Source organism: Aptenodytes forsteri, unplaced genomic scaffold (assembly GCF_000699145.1).
Source record: "Aptenodytes forsteri isolate BGI_AS27 unplaced genomic scaffold, ASM69914v1 Scaffold257, whole genome shotgun sequence".
Classification (NCBI taxonomy): Eukaryota; Metazoa; Chordata; class Aves; order Sphenisciformes; family Spheniscidae; genus Aptenodytes; species Aptenodytes forsteri.
This window is the reverse complement of record NW_008795194.1, coordinates 6,516,453-6,537,418: the sequence shown is the minus strand read 5'-3', so window position 1 is coordinate 6,537,418 and position 20,966 is coordinate 6,516,453. Positions and strand designations below refer to the sequence as shown.

At 34.4% G+C, this 20,966-nt stretch overlaps 1 protein-coding gene across 2 annotated transcripts in view; it reads left to right on the top strand.

Moving 5' to 3' along the window:
* Window positions 1-19,237, top strand: part of CUL2 (cullin 2) — a 51,959-nt gene extending 32,722 nt beyond the window's left edge. For both annotated transcript variants that reach the window (XM_019471890.1, XM_009278631.2), the window contains 10 exons: window positions 1,555-1,614; window positions 2,008-2,136; window positions 2,239-2,325; window positions 2,836-2,988; window positions 3,385-3,462; window positions 7,079-7,145; window positions 8,359-8,561; window positions 11,093-11,194; window positions 11,916-12,032; window positions 16,847-19,237. In XM_019471890.1, coding sequence (XP_019327435.1) covers window positions 1,555-1,614; window positions 2,008-2,136; window positions 2,239-2,325; window positions 2,836-2,988; window positions 3,385-3,462; window positions 7,079-7,145; window positions 8,359-8,561; window positions 11,093-11,194; window positions 11,916-12,032; window positions 16,847-16,978 — 1,128 coding nt within the window. In that variant the 3' untranslated portion in view covers window positions 16,979-19,237. The remainder of the gene's footprint in view (window positions 1-1,554; window positions 1,615-2,007; window positions 2,137-2,238; window positions 2,326-2,835; window positions 2,989-3,384; window positions 3,463-7,078; window positions 7,146-8,358; window positions 8,562-11,092; window positions 11,195-11,915; window positions 12,033-16,846) is intronic.
* The last annotated feature ends 1,729 nt before the right edge of the window (window positions 19,238-20,966 follow it).

The window sequence follows — 20,966 nt, the reverse complement described above, 5'->3', positions numbered from 1 at the left end:
ATTTAATTCTGTAAAACATGCAGGGGCTCCTGAAGGATTGAGTGGCTCCTCCTCAAAAAAGAATTACATTTTATCTAAACATTTCCCACTCTTTCCCATATATCCTTGTATCTTTTTCCTAGAGAGTGCACTTACTACTTTCCTATCTGTAATTTGCTATCACAGGATACATGCATACATTCCATTGCTCTTTTGTGGTGTTTACAGTAATTGCGGTTTGTAGTTAGGGTCATAGTCTAAACTTTGATAATTTTCAGCCAAGGTTAATCTGGAAAGACATAGTGATGAAAATACCAGTAATAATATCAATAGTAGTTACCGATCTGTATTTGTGATATTGAGAAAATAATTATTTAGTATTTTAAAACAAATGCTTATTTCAGTGCCCATTGAGACATTTCTGTCTCAATTGCAGTTAATGTCGTGTACCAGAAGGTGGAGTAATATGAGATTGACAACTACATTTGCTGGCACATAGGCAACGTACTTTTTCCTTAAACATATCAGTTCTTCACTTCAGTGATCTTTAATACAATAAATATTTAAAATCTTAATCTGCTGTCAGTTTTTCATGGTGGATATCAAAACTGCTGTTGTTGCCTCCAGTATTATTGCAAAAGAGTGCTTTAAGCGTCAAAGAGTTTCATATTTCTTGTCAAGTCATGCATTCCTTTCTCACAGGAATTCTAGGGACCTATTATCAAATACCGGAATGTTGAGGCATTGTACGAAAGAGTTGCTTGTCAGTTCTTCTTTATAACAATAACAATAATAATTTCCTTCCATAGAAGGAACTGTAGTTTCTAGGAACTATGGTCATGCAATATTTCTGGTTTCGTATTAGCTTAAAATGTTAATTTAAATGTGATATGTCTAATCTTGATGATTCTGATATCTTTGTTTACAACTTCCAATTCTAAACTGCCATTATCTCCTTCCATTTCTTTTTCCTCATACTCAGGTTTTCTTCAGCTGCCATATTTTTTGTACTGCACTGCTTTGAATTTTCACTTTCAACAATTTTTTTCTCTCCTCTTTAGTCTATCAAAAAATCCAACAACCAAAAGATCTGTCCTTTCTTACTATTGTAAGCATACCATGTATGTTTTTCGGCTCAAGATACATGCTGTAGATGTAAGCTGCCGTTGATGTGCTGCTGCTCAAATCTGCTTTATCTGCAATTATTCCTCAGTTTCTTTCCATCCATACTTTTGGACCATACATATTGCTGTATACCAAAATCTTCATACTTTTACATTTAAGTTTCTAATCAGAACTTAATTTGTTCTCCTGCTTTCTGCGCTTCTGTTCCTCTACTCTTTCCACTTTTACTTAAATCTCAACTTTAAAATGTTCAACACACAAATTCTCACAGAGCAGTAACTCAAACCCTTTTATTCATTATTTCTTTTTTGATCCCCTTTTGTGGAGTTCAGTTTTATAGGGTCTCAGATGGTCTTTGCCCTGAACATTTTTTTGATTTCTTCAAATTTCATAAAATAAAAAGTTTTAAGTCATTTACATTGTTTCTCTTTGCTCTATGTTCCACTGTAGGCTTTGACATCAGTAGTTAACTATAGGGAGCCCAAGTCGATCTGCAAAGCACCTGAGTTGGTAAGTGATATACGTTACTGTAGAAAGTAATAATACTTTTTTATAACTGTCAAATGAATTGGCATAAGGTCCATTACATGAATATCCATTTGTCACACTAAGTCAGCCTCAGGTGTCTATTTCAGTAGTAATAAATAACTTAACCTGCACACACATTTTGTGGGTGTGCAAAATTGGTGCAGTTGTAATTTTTGACAAAGAATTTGTATTTTCTGTGGATGTAGTATGTATCGTTTACCTATGAATACAGCCCTTGTAATAGAACATGAGACTATATACTGTGACTTATTTCATGCTTTAACTTTTGTGTAGAAGTTTGGAATACCTTGGCATACATTTGTTCTCAAGCTTGACAAGTAGGTTTGGGTTTGTTTTTTCTTTTTTTAACTTGAGCTGGCCAAGTACTGCGACAACTTGTTGAAGAAATCAGCAAAAGGAATGACAGAGAATGAAGTAGAAGACAAACTTACAAGTTTCATTACTGTTTTCAAATACATTGATGACAAAGATGTATTCCAAAAGGTAACTTTTGATATTCAGTAAATGTTAAAATGTTGCATTTAAAGTATACTTGAAGAATGGTTATGCTTTTAAAAATCCTCATATCTGATTTTTTTTATGCAGTTCTATGCCAGAATGTTGGCAAAAAGATTAATTCATGGTTTGTCTATGTCTATGGATTCTGAAGAAGCCATGATTAATAAACTAAAGGTAATGTGATATTCTTCTAATGCAGAATAAACACACATAGGAGTATGTAATGTTGAGAGGGAGCAGCAGAGGGTGCCAGAGATAACTCGGCAATCAGTAGAACCTGTTTCCAATAGCTGAAAGGAAAAACTAATTTCTTGGTAGTCTGTGAAAGATATATGGCCAAGTATCACTTAGGCATTTGAGATTTTTATGAGGTTTTGGGTAGTTTTATTAAGTGTATTCAAATAATTCATATTTACATTATAAAAGTACCAAGGACTTCCATAAACTATCTCTATCTTTCAATTTTATAAAATAACATTGTTCATATAAATCAATGTATAGAAAGTGAAACTAAGATAAATCTGATAATTTTCTTTTATGTTTGTTTTCTATTGTAACTAGTGTTCTCTGTAAATATTATAACAACACTGCTGACTAGATTTTCATATTTTAGTAGTGAATGTGCATAATTTATATAATAAGTACTGTTTTCACTGTGAAACCTGTTACAATATTTCTTCACAGCAAGCCTGTGGTTATGAATTTACCAGCAAGCTCCATCGAATGTATACAGACATGAGTGTTAGTGCTGATCTCAACAATAAATTCAACAACTTTATCAAAAACCAGGACACGATTATAGATTTGGGAATTAGTTTTCAGATATATGTTCTACAGGTACTAATGTATGTTTATTACTATTGAGTTATTTGTACTTTATTTTTATGTTTTGATAATAAGTGAACAACTTTTCTAACGATGAATACTTCTCATATGGAAACTGACACCTTGTGATCACTGTGGAATAATTTATTTTCTTAGTTTTTCTTTTTAAAGTTCACCCACTAGCACACTAAACAATAGTGATGTAAAATGCCTTGTGTTCTTGTCTTGAATTAATACCTCAGTGGGGCATGCATAATGAGTAGTAAAAAATGAGTAGTAAAACTTCTGGTGTAAATTGAATGTCTTACGGCATAATATACACTATACATCTGTTTAATAGTGTTGTTTTTTCTTAATGTATATATTGTATGAACATGTTAATGCTTTTATGTTTCCTGATACCTTTAGGCTGGTGCATGGCCTCTAACTCAGGCTCCTTCTTCTACATTTGCAATTCCTCAGGAACTGGAAAAAAGTGTACAGATGGTAGGTTAGTAGGAGGCTTCTTGTAAATGTGGAAAATGTAAAATAACTCCAAATAAAAGATGATCACTCTAACAAAGGAAAAACCTGAGCTGCTTCATTTTGTTTGTAAATCATGGCTATCCTGTTGCCAGTCCATATGAAATTTGGGAAGGTCACCCAAATGACATACTGAATTTATGTATGTTTTTGCATAGCTTTTCTTTATTTTTCACATCTCTCTTCTACACTTTATGACTCATGAGGGAGACACTAATAAATACAATCAGATGAACTGTTTTGATTCTTAGCTTTAAAACCAATTCCTAATATTTAGATAAAAGAAGATTTTGTTTCTAATATTAAATCTGAACAGATTTAGTAGCAGATTAAAATGCAGATACAGATTTCCTGTCCCATATTTCATAGGAGCCATTCAAAATCAAGCTTCATGCAAACTTCTTCAAAGTTAATTTTGCGAATTCTCAAAGCAGTAAAGGTTTTACTTTGGCCGAATATTCTCTTTTTATGTAGTTATTTCTGCTTTGTAGAGGTGGAATATTTTATTACTTTTGATTATATTATTGTGTTCTAAATGTTATCTGTACAATGTTTGTGTTAAAATACAGAATATGTGTGTTGATCTCTGCCAAAGTGTATTTAATGGTGAAGTACATTTTAGGCAAAAACCATTTCATATTATTGGACATAACGCAGCGGAAATAAAAGCAGAATAAATACACAAATAGTAATACACGAAAAAGCTCCTTCACCACAGAAGCAGACATTTGCCATTATAATTTAGATCAGATAGCAATTTAAGGTATAAAACCTGCTTAAAAAATCTGTTAAGTGGCACTTGGTTTTAGCAATATAATAGTTTCCAACCTATACTATGGGATACAGAGAAGGTGATTGGTGACATTTTGCTGTTCTTTGTGGGTTTAAAATAGGAGTATTGTCAGTTGTGCCTCAGTTGGAAAATTGTTACGGACTTGCATATCAGAAGCAGCTCAGACTCTGGGTTGCTTGCCTAACTTCACTGTTTTGCCAGTTCAAAGGAGCAAACTTATTCATGTGTCACCTAGCTAGAACTAATGCTCTAAATTATACTCGTAATCCCCTGAGGAAACAGAACATGACCTTGGGGAGTCTTTGAAAAATTGACAATGTCTGTCTTTACTGTCAAATTTGATCATTTGACCCATGAAGAGAGTTCTCTCAGGATTCTGGCCAGGATTTAGAAAGAAGAAAACATTTTGCAGTTGCACTCCAAAGTATGGGAGTACCTCTGTAACTGGGCAAACTGTTTAGCAGCTTTTTCAGGCTCCAAGGCTGCTGGAGCTTCCTATAAATATATATTTATTTGATTGGTATACAAATCCTGGTTTTCATACTATGTAAGCTTGTGGGTGGAGAAACACCTGATTCTTAAAGAGGTCAAAAGTCCCCCTTCTTGTATTTTCCTTGGATGTTAATCAGAGTTGCCAGACCAAATCAGAGTAAGCCAAATTGACGTGTACAGTGTTGGCTACATGGGGTGTAGGGGGGTTTGATCCAATTTTAAGGAAAGGTTCTTTGAATCTGCTTAAGCTTTTCTCATTGCCAAAAAGTAGTTAGACCTTAAATTAGGATTAGTCTGCAAGCCACACTTTGTTTCTTTCAGATAGGAAGTATGAGAGCAAAATTTCTGTTTTTTTTCTTAAAAAAAAAAAGAAGCTTAAATACTAAACCTAAGGTTTAGCAGGCACTTGCCAATACATGCAGTCTGATTTGTTCCTCTTGGCTATAGGGATAATACGTAAGATTAAAGTCAAATTTATATTTTTTTTTTTCTGTTGGATTTTCAGCCAGATTTCAGTTATTTTCAGAGGACATCCAAGAGAATGCTGTACCTACTAAAATGCTACTAAAAATCCCCATTTTTCTATTCCTCCTTACAAGCAAAATGATCAGACTCTTATACTACGTATGTTAAAATAAAATCTGATTTTTACAAGCCTTGCCATAAATTTCCACTCTAGTCTTTGGAGAAATTCTTCTTTTCCTTCCTGTCAGAGTAACTTTTCTGCATCAGTTTAGCCCACAGAATAAGTAAGCTGAAAGCCACGTCCTCAAAAGGTTGGGGTTTTTTTAAACATTCTGGAATATATTTGTTCTCCAAAATCCAGTGTTCCATTTTGTTTCCTAGGGCTTTTTCTTATTCTTTCTCCACTGCTTGCTAGTTTCCAGGAATGGTAGGACTGATGGATTGCATATAATATGATAATAAGATGATTTTGCTGCTTCTCTGTAAATTTGATTTTTCTTATCACAGTCCACAGGTCATTTCTGCCCTTTTTTCTCTTATACTCTGTTGGTGAAAATGACATTTAAGTGTACATAAGTATAGTTTTGAAAGAATCTTCTAGGAATTACATTCCTAGAGTCTTCTGGAAAGTGGTCTCATTTACAGTAGCCAGATTTGTGCCCTTTAGTGCCAGATTTCAAACTGCATAGCTAATTTTCACTTGCACAAAACCAAAAACTTCATTTCTTAAGGAGAGGAATTTTAAAGTTGTTTTTAAGACCTTTTCTTGTTTAGAGGTAATTTTTTTTTTCATATTCCCGTTCTGCTATATATTTGTATGTGTATAATTCAAATGTCAGGAAAAAATGCTTTCCAGAATGACTGATGTAGCGCTTCTCATAATGACAAGAAATTCATGTAAAAATCAAACAAAGAAGGAAGAAATTAGCATTACTACTAAAGCTAGTTTTGTATGTAAGATTTTAAAAATACTGATTTTGAGAGGGAATGCTTCAATTTTTGGCTGTCAGCACAACTTTGAAGTGTTACTTCCTAAATCATAAATGTGTGCTGCTTTGTGAAAATAGGTTTTGGAAGGTTTCACTAGAAATTCGAGGATCTGTAGTCACTTCCTGATTCTGAGATGTTTGCAAGCTGTGTACTTGTGTCTATCCTGAAACCCAAATTGGAAGGTGGCAAAAAATGTGCCCACTTTCAAGCTTGCTCTTTTAGAATTCCCCCCTAAAAACACATTCAGGAATATAAGATGAGATTCATCATGAAAGTCAATGTGTAGCTGACTGTGGGAAATACCTGTTAACTAAAAGTTTGGTTTTTGAAGGATGTTGTTAAAAAAAAAAAAAAATCAGTAAAATGGATTTTCTCGATTGATTTTAAATAGGATATCAAAACCATGGAATATAGAATGATTTCACCAAGGTGAAAAAATAAAAATACACTTGTTTTTATATGGAAGGAACATCATAATAAAACCTAATAAGATTGATTGCTAGAACCTCCTAGGAATTCTTTTAAATTTGGTAGAGTTGATACTTCCTTGGAACGTTGTTTAATTACAGTATTTTATGCTTTGAGAGTGTGAATGTGTCAACAATCTTTTTGATTTAGTCATCAAGTGATACATTAATATGTTCAAGTAGCTTGGTAAATGACTGATGTCCAGTCCATCACCCATCTTCTAAAGGAAGATGCTGTCATGAATTGATACGCAATGTTTGCATCAATATGGTGAACATAAAACCAGTATTTCTTTGCTGGGGCGGTAGTGTGATAATAAACTGTTTTAAGTATTTATATGTGTGACTAATTTAAGTTCATTTTGTTTTGCAGTTTGAATTATTTTACAGTCAGCATTTTAGTGGAAGGAAGCTTACTTGGTTACATTATCTTTGTACAGGTAAAAATAAGTGCTTTGCTAAACTTATGCTCTATACAACTGACAATTATTTGTTAAAAGTCCTTTTCAAATGGCAACAGACTTCGGAGTTGGAACATTATATTGTCTATAAAGTCAACTGACTTATTTTGCATTATAAATTAATTTAATAATTACTGCTTAGTATTTCCTAAATTTATGGTTTGTAAACTTGCATATGTTATCTGTGATTTATTAAATCCAAGTAAAAGTAGAGTTGCACACTCTTAACTAAAAAACAGCACTGCAGAACTGCTGAGTTAATAACAATTGCCCTGGAATTGTTTCTGTAGTATCAGATGTCCCTTAGCTGAATATTAAATAATTTTAAGAATGCATATTATACTATTTTACTCAGATGTGTAAGTATCTAAGTAAATACATTTATATATTTACTTCTGGTTTTATTTACTATATAGAAATATATGTTAAAAAACATCTTAGAAGAGATATATAAAGTTGTAGCTTAGTTTAGTAAGTATCAGTCAATCATGTTTTATTTCAAGTGGTTTCAGTATCAGGCTTTAATGACTGAGCACCACAGCATGTTACATGGAGGTGAAAACCAGACTAGCATACAATATAATGTAATGAAAATTTAGTTCTGATAATGGAAGGTTGCTGTTAACTCACACTCACCTTCACACAGAAAATCTGAATCTGCTTTCAGGCAGATTTCTTCAGTGCTCTTTTTCTTTTTTTCTTTTTTTTTTTAATTTCAGGGGAATTTAAAGAATATAATAAAATTGTGAAAAATTTTACTGGACAAGTCTTTTATTTTGTTTTTAAATCTTTCCTTTGAACAACTTTCCTGTCATCACTATTCTGTAATTCTGTGTAAGCTATCACTAATTGAAGTTTATGCATTGCAATGCGTTGAGGCTATCTGGAATTTCCTTTTTTTATTACTATAAATTATGTTGCATTATTCAAATTCAACACTGTAGGTTTATTTTTTTCTTGAAAACACTACTGTTCTAGTATTCATAGTTTATCAGAGTTATTTTTGTTGCAGACCACATTCTATATGTGTAAATTCACAACATCAGTTTTCATCTTCCCAATCCAAGTGTTAAATGCATACTTAAGTGTGAATTGAATGTCTGGAAATGTATGAGGAGCTCTAGCAGTTAGGCTTCAGATGACTTTTCAGCACATTCCATCAGTTTATAAAATACTACTTGTATCATTACAGGTGAAGTAAAAATGAATTATTTGTGCAAACCTTATGTAGCCATGGTCACAACATACCAAATGGCAGTGTTGCTTGCCTTCAACAACAGTGAAACTGTCAGTTACAAGGAGCTTCAGGATAGTACACAAATGAATGAGAAGGAACTGACAAAAACCATCAAATCCTTACTTGACGTCAAAATGATCAACCATGACTCAGGCAAGGTATGCAGTAATGGTATAAAAAAGTTTCACGTTTTTAGTCCTGTGATTCTACTATTTGTTGAGGGCTTTTTTTTAATATGAAAGAATCCACTGTTTGCTTTTTTTTTTCCTAAATGTATTATTGACCCTTGTGAACAATTATAAATCTGTATGTATGAGGAAAGGGATAGGAGGAAGTAGGCTATCTTTCTTTGCTCTATATGCCTATAATAGCATGGTATGCTGAAAAGGTAATAATGCTAGGACTCTTTATTGTTTCTGTTGCATTTCACCTGTATGGCTTTAGACTTGCTGCTGTTGGAGGGGAATACTCTTTAAATACACCACTTTCAAAGTTGTACTGAATCATGAGAAGGAGCCTGAGTAGTAAAACAGAGTCTTACAGAGATCCTAAAAAAAAAAAAATTGTGGGATTTAAGAGACTGAAAGTAACAGGAACCATGTTCTTCCTTGCTGACACATTACAGGAGGAGGAGGGAAGAGGAAAGGGAGCAAGAGGGGCTTGTGAAGAGAGGATTTTTGCTGCAATTTGCCAAACTCCATCATTCCATGAGTTTCATGGAATTCCAGTAATATCTGAGCTTTGTTTGTGGTTAAGGCAAGGGTTGATACAGGTTCTGTTTCTGACTCTGCCTCAGACTTCTGTACGACCTACGTGAAACCAGTTACCCTTTTTCCCATACAGTGAAGGGCACAGGTGTCTGTTAAGAAACACTACAGAAGTGCCTGTGCATACCATACAAACTTCAGCATGTGCTTCCAGCTAGCCCAGAAAGCCCAAGTTACTCAGACAGCATCAGGCAGAAGAAACTGAGATAAGCTGTTCATTTCGCTTACAAGAAGAAATCCAAAGCTGCTCTGATAGCTGCTTTTTTTTTTAACCAGGAAAATATTAGAAAATGGAAAGTGAGATCACAAGGAAGGTCTGATGCTTGGCTGAAGCATAGGACATGCTTCCAATATCTAGAAATGAGCTCAGGTTGGAACAGTGGCTGGGAAGATGTCTGTTAAACCATGGGTGAAATATAACACTGGGAGCTATTACCTAAAACAGTGAGATTTTTCATAATCATAGAAAGTTGCCCATTATTTAAAGGATTTGCATTTATTTATACCTGTCGTATGAGCTTTTGCCAGTTTCTTTAAGCATATGTCATTGAAAAGTGAATGGTATAGCTTTCCAACCCTTTTACCTTTTAACGTTTACCACCACATTTTCTGCTTCTTTAACTTGCAGGCTATTGTATTCAAACATCTCTGCTAATCTTGGTTTCCTTGCACTCCATTCAGCAATGTGAAAGCTGATCTGTAGACAGTCTACTGGCTTACTTACTGAATAAGCCAGTGAACTTTAGTGCCTTAAGCAGTGAAATTAAATACGCTAACTTCTCTTTACCTGTATCTGAGCACAGAAAAGTACAGTGTGTTAAATGTTGTAGTTTGCTTTTGTTTGTTTGGGTTTTTTGGAAAGAGAAAAAAAAAAAGAAACTTTTGGCAAAATCTTTGTTGATTCATTAGAATCATGCTTTTTCAGTTCATGCAGAACACAATTTATTTTGGTTTATACTCAACCATGTAAGCACAATAGTGCTAAAATTTAATGTTGACATATTTCTTAAAGCTGTTGATCTTTGGCCTTTCATGTTAAATTTTCTATACTATGCCTGGATATTATAAAATATTATAATAAAGAATATTTGTTGCAGAATATAAAATTAGAATTAATATCGTTTTGAGTATATATTTAGGTAAATATTGACTGTGTTTACTAAAGTATTTGCACTTGAGGCAACCATGGTTTGGCAAGATTCCAAAGTCTAAGAAGCCCAGTAACTTTATTCGGCTGGAAATTGGTAATGCTTGCACAGACTCTTGCCTGGAAACTGCAGAGATCAGTCAGGTCATTCTGTTAGTTGAATGTAAAGGTGTTTGGACTGCAGGGAATAGTTACCATTTATTGAAAGAAATGGACTTTTACATGCGTGGAAAAGAATTGAGATTCTGACAGGAAAAAATTAGAAATGTACAGATAGATGTGGAACTGCAGAAGGTGCAGTTTGTCAACTGTTTCTGCTATAACATAACAAAATGCTTGAATGTTTTTCCTTAAGTTCTGGAAGGCAACATTAGTAATAGTTGTGAAAGCAACAGCTCGCTCTCTTGAGGTTCTGCAATAAATAAATGCAAATCCTGCTTTCTTTGAAGGGAGAAAATGAGTTTAAATGGAGAGTGTTTGCAACTAAGATAAGCTGTTGAGTATTAAAACAAATTGCTTTAATCATATTGACTTGTTAAAAATACTCGTGTGTCAGAGTTCTTTATAGTGTTTTCTAAAATAGACTTGATTTCTAGGTTAGTTAAACTGTAGCTTTAAAAATTGACCTGGTTCAAGTGGCATTTTAGAATTTCCAACTACAAATCTGCTGAAATTGTTTGTATGTATGCAAGCCTCTAACTATGTTTTTTCAGAGTGAATTGTTATCATTTTCTCGTTCCATTTCTGATTTTTTTAAAAAGATTCTTTATTGCAGGAAGACATAGAGACAGAGTCTACGTTTTCATTAAATATGAACTTCAGTAGTAAACGAACAAAATTTAAAATTACTACATCAATGCAGAAAGACACACCACAGGCAAGTATTCTTTGGTGCTTCTAGCTTGAACAGCTTAGGAAGCTTATTTTTCTAAAATTGAATTTATTGTATTAGTTTGGTGTAAGCAGATGTAAGAGTCCCTGTGTAAGATTTATATCACTGTAAACAAATTGTTTAAGTTTAAAGCTTAAGCACTGCAAATTTTTTGTACTTAAAATATAGGCAGGAGAAGATGGAATAGGGAATAAGAAAGAAGATGAAAAAGATAAACGAGCTATTCCTGTTGTACCAAATGGGATTGACATTTAACTTGTCTTATCTAATGGAAGTTTTTTGTTGGTGGTGTTTATAAAAGCAACTTCTTCCAGGAACAGCAGAACCAATCTGTTTTTCTACGGTTTTGTGTCCTTCGTCAACTAAAATTAAGTCCAGTGTTGATAATCCATGTTCCCTCTATCTCCTAAGACAAATGATTTTGTACAAGAGATGTATGTGCTCCCAAACTCAATACATTATAGTAAATTCTGCCCACCTTTCTCCCTAAAGGGATGAGATGTCTCTCTCCTACCTTCCTGCTGACTTTCATGAAACCTGGTATTCTTAATTTACAGAAGTACTTTGCCTGGAATTGAACTTCACCTAGATTTTTGTATTAATTGACCACCTTTAATAAAGTAAAAAGTATAGATTCAGGATACTTTTATGAAGTGTTTATTGATCTTACTATATTCTAAGCATTAACGTTCTTCTGATATCGCAGGAGATGGAGCAGACCAGAAGTGCTGTAGATGAAGACAGAAAAATGTATCTTCAAGCTGCTATAGTCCGTATCATGAAAGCACGTAAAGTGTTGCGACATAATGCTCTTATTCAGGAGGTAAGATGAAATCCTCTTCTTAAACATGATTTGATGAAAATCTTCAGGATAGTTGAGTAAAACATCTGACCACAAAATTCTCCCGTGTCAAAAGTAATATTTCAGTGAAATTAGTGAGAATTTCATTGGAGTCTACTTTGATTTCATACTAATTTCACTGGAGTCTAGTGCAGTACTGGAGCACTAGCTGTGATCCCTCAATCTTGTAAATGTGTCTTAGCAGTAAAGCATTAAGTGCCTCTGTGCTTGCTCTTTCCTGTTGGCTGGTTCTATGCCAACAGATGATGTATCCTATAAGAACCATTGCCAAAGCTATAGGTTCAATTGAAAAACTGAGTATGGATATTCCAGATATGGAATTTCCACAGAAGCACCTAGCCAATTTTGAGCTCTAATCGTGATTTTATTCTAATTTATGGCTTAAATTTTAAAAGTTGTCTGAGTATGTAGACATGCACTTCTTAATCTCCCTTTTCCATTAAGTGGTACAGTTGTCTAGATTTTTTAGATTCTAGATTAATGATCTGTGAACTATCACAGACTGGCTGGGAAGGAAGTGCTATTTCTTTAGTTTTTCTCACGCTCCTATCTGTGCTAGTTGCCTGGCTGATTGTATTTCTTATTCCAATCTAACCTTTGCTCCTACCAACCAGTTCCCAGTTTTAGTTTTCTCAGCCTTCCAAGGCGTTTGTTCTTCAGTCTAATTCATTCCTCTGTCTCCTGAGCCTTGCTGGATAGCTTCAGAGCAGACTGGTTGGGGAGGGAGTAAGATTCCTACTTTATTGGACCATTTTGAGCATGGAGGTGGAGAGGCATTCGGTCATTTTGAGATCTGCTGTGTGCTTTTTGTCTTGTGGTGATGGAGGAAACAGTTTACCACACCCACCGCTTAATTTTTATTTCCTAAAAAAAATAAGCAGCTACAGAGAGCTTGTAAGCCCAGAACATGCAATGTGAGACATCTTAAACGTTTTGGATATTGAAATAGTGCTTGTACACAAATACTCTGAAAGCAAGCTTAATTTAAGAAATCTGATTTTGAATATCTAAAAGGTGAGGCAGCGTAGGTCCTGATTAGTTCTCAAAGTTTTTGGTTATTTGGTTTCCTGTTACTTAAATCATCCATGCAATTATGATTAAATCCTGTAAGAATTTTCAGTTAAAACTAGAAGATAGTAGGCAAGCCCTGTTTCATCTTCGAAAATACTTTTTTCTCCCTACTCTCAAATTCTTAGAAAAAGTTTTCTAAGTGTACTTTGCTCGAGACCAGTTTATAAGGGTGGAATAGATTACAAATTTTTATATTTTGGAAACAAAAAATCCTTTCTGGTTGCTTCTTCCTTTGTTTAACTCAGAAGGCACTATCTGACATACTTCTGCTGCATTTTGCTCTTGCAGTACTCTTGCGGAATAGTATGGTCTATTAATATCAGGAGCTTTTCCATGCTTTGCAAGAAAGGTGGATATTTGGATTGTTACTCAGTTAAAAACTAAGCAGAGAGTAAATTTGGTGCTCCATTTATCTATCACCAGCCACATCCACCTGTATTGTTTTTTTTACCTTAGCTTTTAACTAAATTTATGACACTTTGGAAAATCATATCCGTTATCATTTAGTCTTTAGTTCTCAATTTTGAATACCACTTATATCCTAGATGGATTAGAGCATTTAAAACTGAAGTCTAGGCTTCTAAATAATTGATATCTATGCTGCAGTATAGTGTGGGGACCTGATGTAGCCTTAAATGAGTAATTGTGAAACCTCAAGCAATAAGGTGAAGCAGTACAAAAAAATGCACTAGGGTTAATTTTTCCTTCTTTTTTTGTACTCTGGATTAATTTGTGCCATTCTCCATGCTGCCTCAGCTAAACTGTTACTGGAACCTGAGCTTGAATCTTTAAAATGTTAGGTGTCGTCTCTACAGTCTGTGATACAGATGTACTCTTAGGCACTTCAGAAATTATTGCCAGGTTTTAGAGCAAATTGTGGGGACACGCGTTTTTGCATAGTTAATACTTAAACACAAAGACGAAAATCTCATGTTAAGTGGAAATTTTACCTAGTTATGTCCACATGGAGCTCAGTAACTTGTTTTGCTTCATGTTGTATGAGTAAGACCAAACTGCTAAGTGGTTCTGAGTTGAACATGCTCAGCTTTCTCACTAGACTGACCTTTATTAAAAAATGAATAACCATCACTTCTATTAAACTTTTACAGTATGCATAACTAACTTCTTGGCTGTCCAACTTCCTTTTTTTTTCCCCTTTTAATTTTTATAGTAAGATTTGATTTACTGCCAAGAGCCTTTTTATTTCTCAAAACATTCATTTGTGATATTGTTACTAATTATGGTGACGTTACTTCTATCATGTTTATATACTTATATATAATGTATTCACTTAAAATTTCTAGTCTGACTTCTTGAGGAGTAAGAATGAATCTTTTGAAAGGAAGTCTGTTTACTATGAATGGTTAATATTTTTTCACCTCATTAATATTTTTTTCTGAGATACAAGGGCAGGATTATACTGTTGTTAGAGATATGATTGAAAGACTCCTAGCCTTAATGTAGTTAGCTCTGATTCTAACAGTTAGACACAGCACCACACATTTCATTTAGGGTGAGGTGTCCAAGAAAATACTCAAGGCCCTTGGTAGACCTGTATATGTCAGCATGTGGTCTTTGCTGAATTGTTAATTGTGTTAGATAAGCCCTGATAGTGGCTCCATGCTGCAGTCGCTTGCAGGATGAGGTAGCATTTCCCTTAAAATGTTATTCATTGGTCGGTGGGAGTAGCGGAGGGGAAAGGTCAATGCAGTCATTCCCAGAAAATGTTTTATTCTGACCATCAGGTATTTCTATCCATCCTTCTTATTTGTATTATCTTTGATAAAACAAAACTAAAACAAAAAAACCCGTATCAATATAAAATTCTATCTTTTGTTTTCTCTGTCCTAAGTAGATACATGAAGTATGATGATGACAATCCATTTGAGCGTAGGGCTGAAGTTAGGTGAAATCTGAGCAGATCTATTAGCATGTTAGCACCCAGTTTCTTCTCATTTGTACTGCTGTGGAACATACCAGACCCTTGGCTGCTAGCCCAACCAAACTCACTCTTCTGAGCTTTTTGTTTGCTTTGCTAGGTGAGTTCTACCTGGTGAGTTCTGTTGGCTCACAGAGGGAGCCCTAGCAAGCTCTAGAGCTGGGACAAAGCCAGCCATGAAAAGTTGTAAAGAAAACAGGAAATCCAGCTGAAATAAAAACCACTTTCTTTACAGAATAAATGAGGAACTACAGGCAAAATATATTGTGACACTGGAGTAGTAAGATCTTTTGTTTGAGAAATTTTCCAAGTTAATAGATATACATATTCTGTTACTACACACTATTTCCTCCTCTTCTCTACAAGAGAATGGGCAAAACTGAGAACTATTAAGAGACATCTAAAGTTTTGCCTGCAGTGGCAGTTTCTTCCACAACGCATATATAGATTTGTTTTTACAATAAATAATTTTTTACTGTATGTATTACAAAGTTCCAGCATAGCCAGATGGAACTTGCCAAATCATAGGGCTATCTTCAGTGACTGAAGAAGGAGAGGTTCATCCTGATTGTCTCAAATTGTATAGGAAAGGAGGTCAGTGGTAGGGGGACTCCATTTACACCTTCCAGGCAGCTGAGCAGTTCGTGTGCCTTCCAGGACCGGGTATACAGCATTACCATGGGCTGGAACTTAGACAAAACACAACAAATCCAGCTCACATCTCACATCCTGGCAGCTGCAAGAGCAATAAAGTAGCGTAACTTTACAAAATGATTACCTCTTGGGCTGTGTCTTTTCTGATGAAAAGTGTCATCTAGGGCTTTTCAGCAAATTTCCTGAAAAAGAAGTGTTATTTTTTCTTGCAAATTTGATTGTCTAGTGCAGTAGAATCTCTGAGGATAGGTTGCATTTTTAATATATTTAAACTGTGCTATTCAAGAATGAATAAGGTCTTACTATAACGTTATAGTCAGATTTTCTGTAATTTGCTACGTCCCTGTTTACATGTCTTCTAAACATGTCTTTTTAATACTATAAAGAAAACACAGGTTTCACAAATCTTTATTAAATGAAAATGTCTTCTCTATCTTTTTATGGTAACAAAAGTGGTGATGGTTGAGAAGAAAATTGTGTTTGACTTCAGAGGTAGTTTTGAAAAATACCATCAAGTGGAATTTAACCATTCAGAATTGTGTAAACTATTATGAAAACTAAGATTAAGACATTCTTCAGGCATTTAATTTTCAAGTGAGACTGACGTAACTCAAACAAAATTTGGGAGTCTGTAAATCAAATATTCCAGAACAATGAAAGTACATAAACGGAAGTAAAAGGGACCTGGTCTAGGAAGAGAAGTCAGTTAGCAGAGCCAGCATGGAAAGGCACATACGCTTTTACAAAATTTTCACTTTGCTTAAACTGTGATAATAATAAAGTGAAGAAATGCTTTAATATTAGATTAATTTTTAACCTGAATATTTATCCTCATTTGTACCGTGACAAATTAAGCAAGCGAGAGGACTGAAAAAATCTGGTTAACACGCAGGCAAACTAACCAATGAGCTGAGCAGTCAGTTTAAGTGTCCCAACACTAATGTATAGAAATGCTTTGTTGATTGTTATAAATGAACTATTCCATGTTTATTTAATCCTGTCTTTAAAAGAAAAATATACTGCATTTGCCTTAAAGCCCTTAGCGAATATTTCTATAGTATTTATAACTTGTAAATAAAAATAACACAAAAACCGTGTCTTTTGTTTGCAGGTAATTAGCCAATCAAGAGCTAGGTTTAACCCAAGTATCAGCATGATTAAGAAGTGTATTGAAGTTCTGATAGACAAACAGTACATAGAGCGAAGCCAGGCCTCTGCAGACGAATACAGTTATGTAGCATGATGTTGCTATCCTGCAGGTATGATTGTAAGGAGATCATTGCTGTCACTGTTTGGTGTGTTCCTGTGGGAAGAGGCAGGCCTGTGCCTCCATAATTGGTCACTTGGCAGCCCCTGTTTTTCTGCTGTTTACAACATCACCAGTGCCATGTCATGAGCGTCAATGAAAATGCCTATAGATATTTCAAGCTCATGTCATTATGACATTTCTTAAAACTTTACTAAAAGAATGAGTGAAGTATTGCTGAAATGTGGAAAATTGGTTGGGTACCATGCTTTTTTTTTTCCTCCCCTTTCACGTTTGCAGTTGATGTTTTTTAATGTATCTTAAGACAAAGTATTAAAAAAAAAAAAAAAAAAAAAAAAAAAAAAAAAAGACACAAAAAAACCCCTAAATATTGTAATATGACAGATAACCTAATAATTGTATCTACATTAAAATATAAAAAAAAATGACGAACATGATACTGCTGCTTGTCAAATAAAAAAAATAAAGTTATATAATGTGTCTCGAATGATTGTAGAAATGGATATAGCATTAATGTCTGTAAATATTATTCAGACCTGAAAGAGTAAAAATAATGTTATGTGTTTGGGTTTTGGATAACCTCAGAAGTAGATCTGACGTAAGAACTAATTTATATAAAACTGAATACCAGGTATGTTATGTTTGCTGTGATTATAAAAAAATATTTATGGTTAAGTGCACATCTTGTTTTCTTGAGATTAGGCTAACTTACGTTCTTAGTGCCTGAAGGCCTACTCTGTGTCTGTTAATCTCATGCTTTAGCAATATGTAACAGGAGAAAATAAACAGACATTTGAGGGGATTTAAGTAGTGGAGTTCACAAAGAGTTAGGAATGGTTATCATGAACATCAAAGATACAGCTCAGTGGCTTGTGAAACCACCCTATTAATGGGAAAGAATATAGCAGACTGGTAATTGAAAAAAATGTTGTTTCAGTAATGCATTGGGCAGAAACACTACATGAATAGGTACCTATGTTTGTTTCCACATAAGCTCATACTGCTTTTTTTTTGTTTTCCCTCCTGACTCTTATGGTTGTGTTTATCATATTTTGTTTTCCTTTGCCCCAATTAGATTTCTAGCTGTTTGGGCGGGACAAGAAATCCATGGGCTATTTCATGTCCTGCATTGTTCATCAGGGATGGCACAGTGACTGTTCACTCTTACATAAGCAAAGTATAATTTTAAAAGGTACTAACTCTACCACTGGAAGTAGTTGGAGTTTAATAGCATTAAGTGTGTGAACACACCGAATGCCTGCTGCAGAAAAGAGCTTCCTCATGGCTATGTCTGCAGTTATCATTGACAGGATAAATATGAAGTTAACTTTAAATGTTCTATTTTTGCCAAATTTTATTTGTGTGCATATAAAATATATAGGTAGATATATATTATTTGCAATATTTTTTAGATTGTGTGATATTTCATCACCTACTGAAAGTCCACAACTCAAGAATTAATTTTAAAGGAAAAAACCCTTTGGGGGGAGCTTTTTTCTTCTTTTTTCTTTTTCTAATTCTTCACTGTATGAAAGGTTTCTCTCCGACTCTCAGATTGTTGCTGTCCCTTATTTCTTAAGTGGCATCGCATTCATATGTGATCTGGAGGGTATGGTAAACTTGCTATAGTTAATTAGAAAATGCATCAAGAAGTGGCAATATATTTTCCTCGTGGATTTTGCTATATATAAGGCAAATAAAGGGCAATAAACAATGAAGGGCACTAAACACTTCTTCCATATGTATGGTATTTTATCCCACTGCACTAAGATCTAGATTTTTAAATGGATTTATGTCTTAAAGAAGTGGGGTTTTTAGCTGATCATGATATGGTGCAGTAGGTCATTGTCTAAAGTGCTAGTTCAGAGCTGTAATGTGTGTTGGGAGACAGCAAAGGTGCTTATAGTGGCACTAAGTGTAGTAAACAGGAGACATTAGCATAGATTTTGACTGGAGTGACTTTTAATCTATTTCAGTGTGAAATGTTTCTGTGCTTTATAAAAAGTAATTCATTACTTCTTACGACAAAAAATAGAATAGAGGCAGTATTCTATGACACAATAGAAAAAATATTGCCTGAACATTGAATCATCAGATCCTTTCTCCAGAAAACAAACTAACAGTGACACCAAAGCTTCTGGAATCAAATGTGTTTTATCTTGTAACTGGTGTATGAGTCAACAGATTTTAAGCTTGTTTCTTCATAAAAGGGTTAATAAAAGCTTTATTGAAATATAGATTGCAGTAGCAAAATATTAAGACTGAGTTTGAAAAAGCCTTAACAAATTTATTTTCAGAATCACTTCACAGACAAAACAAAAACTTTACTGCTCTAGCCCAAACGTGTAAGGTTTTAGCATTACCTTATCTCTGAATTTTTGCATACCTAAAACATCAAAAGTAATATTTTGGTTTTTAGATAAGCATGCTGCTCAGTTGAGACATGTTTAGTGAGTTAAAAACATTCATATATTTCAGCGCAGTTGGCATCCCCAGACAATGTCTTTCATAATTATACACAAACTCAGTCTTTTCAGTGCCTCTTGGGAAACATGGCTATAGCTGGGAAACATTTTGAATTCTACTTTACAACTCACACCTTCCCCCTAAGGAAAAAAGTAGTGCGAAGATTCAGCCCTCTGTAGCTGGGTTAGGTCACTGAAGTCATTGCTGGCACACGGTGATGCAGCTTATAGCGTAGTGCTACAACCTGGCAACTCAATACATCTGGCAAGTGTCATTTCAAAATACAAAGTGCTAATGGGTATTAACAGGAGGGGCAAACTATAAAAAGAGAAGACATCCAAAAATGCCATGCATTTTTAATTTTTCACTAGAAGAAACTGGTATAATTGCACAGATTTTTTTTTTTTATTTGTTATAAGCTTGTTAACGTGTATGACCTGCTAGTTTATTGGGAGCCATACCGCTGAGTCTGGAAACATAATGATTTCATACATCTCATACATTTCTAATATCAAACTGCATTTTACCTCTAGTATTGAGTGTTATTGATAATTCTTATGCTAAATGAAAATGTATTTCTATGATGTTTTAATTTGTCTTCAGATTGATTATCTTATTCTAGGAAAGAAAAATGTGTACCTGTATTTCAGTGTGCTCACACGTACAAGGCTGCTGGAGCTATGAAAGGTACTTAAATCACCATAACATGAGAAACAGTTTTCAAGGCGGAGAGTGTCATTACTTTTTAAGAAACCTTTCAATGAGTACATCACTTTTCCAAATAAGGAGCAGAGTACAGAAATTGGTCAAAGGAGAAATACATTTTCTAAGCTGATATCTTTCAGCTGTGCTTAGAAAGCCATTTCTTACCCTTAAAAAAGTTAATTTTAAAAGCAAGTCTTACAACATAGTATTGATTCTTGAGCCAAATAAATTCTTTGTACCCTAGGGCAAATATGTTAGGACTGTCCATGCTTTACAAATATGGTAAGTGCCTAGAGGTAATTAATCTAAGCTATTACAATCTATGAAAACATTCTCCAGAAGCAGTTGTTCTTGCACTGAGTATTTTCTCTTATTACAAATCTGAAGTTGTCCTTGCTTGCTTACGGTAAGTTGTATTGCACTTCTTAGCTGATAACAAAACAGAGTTTTTGCAAGTTGTCAGGCAGAAGGAGAGGAAGCATCAAAACATCGTTTGGGTATAATAATTCTAAAACAATGCAGGTCTTTGCTAAGCACAAGTATGTGCGTGTGTGGTTTTACAGAGGGAGGGTGAACAAATACGATAGTAAAAGTAACCAGATACATGTAGCTTGGATGTGCATTTCTTACTGTCTCCGTTCTGTGGAATTCACAGTTGCATCAATAAGGGAAGAAAATAACAGCCAGCAAAAGGAAAGAGGTAGATGAGGAGGCTGGCCAGTTGGCCTCCCTTTTAGAAGTACTGGAGTTGTATTTTTGTGCTCTTTATCTTTGAATAGTTTAAACATGCATC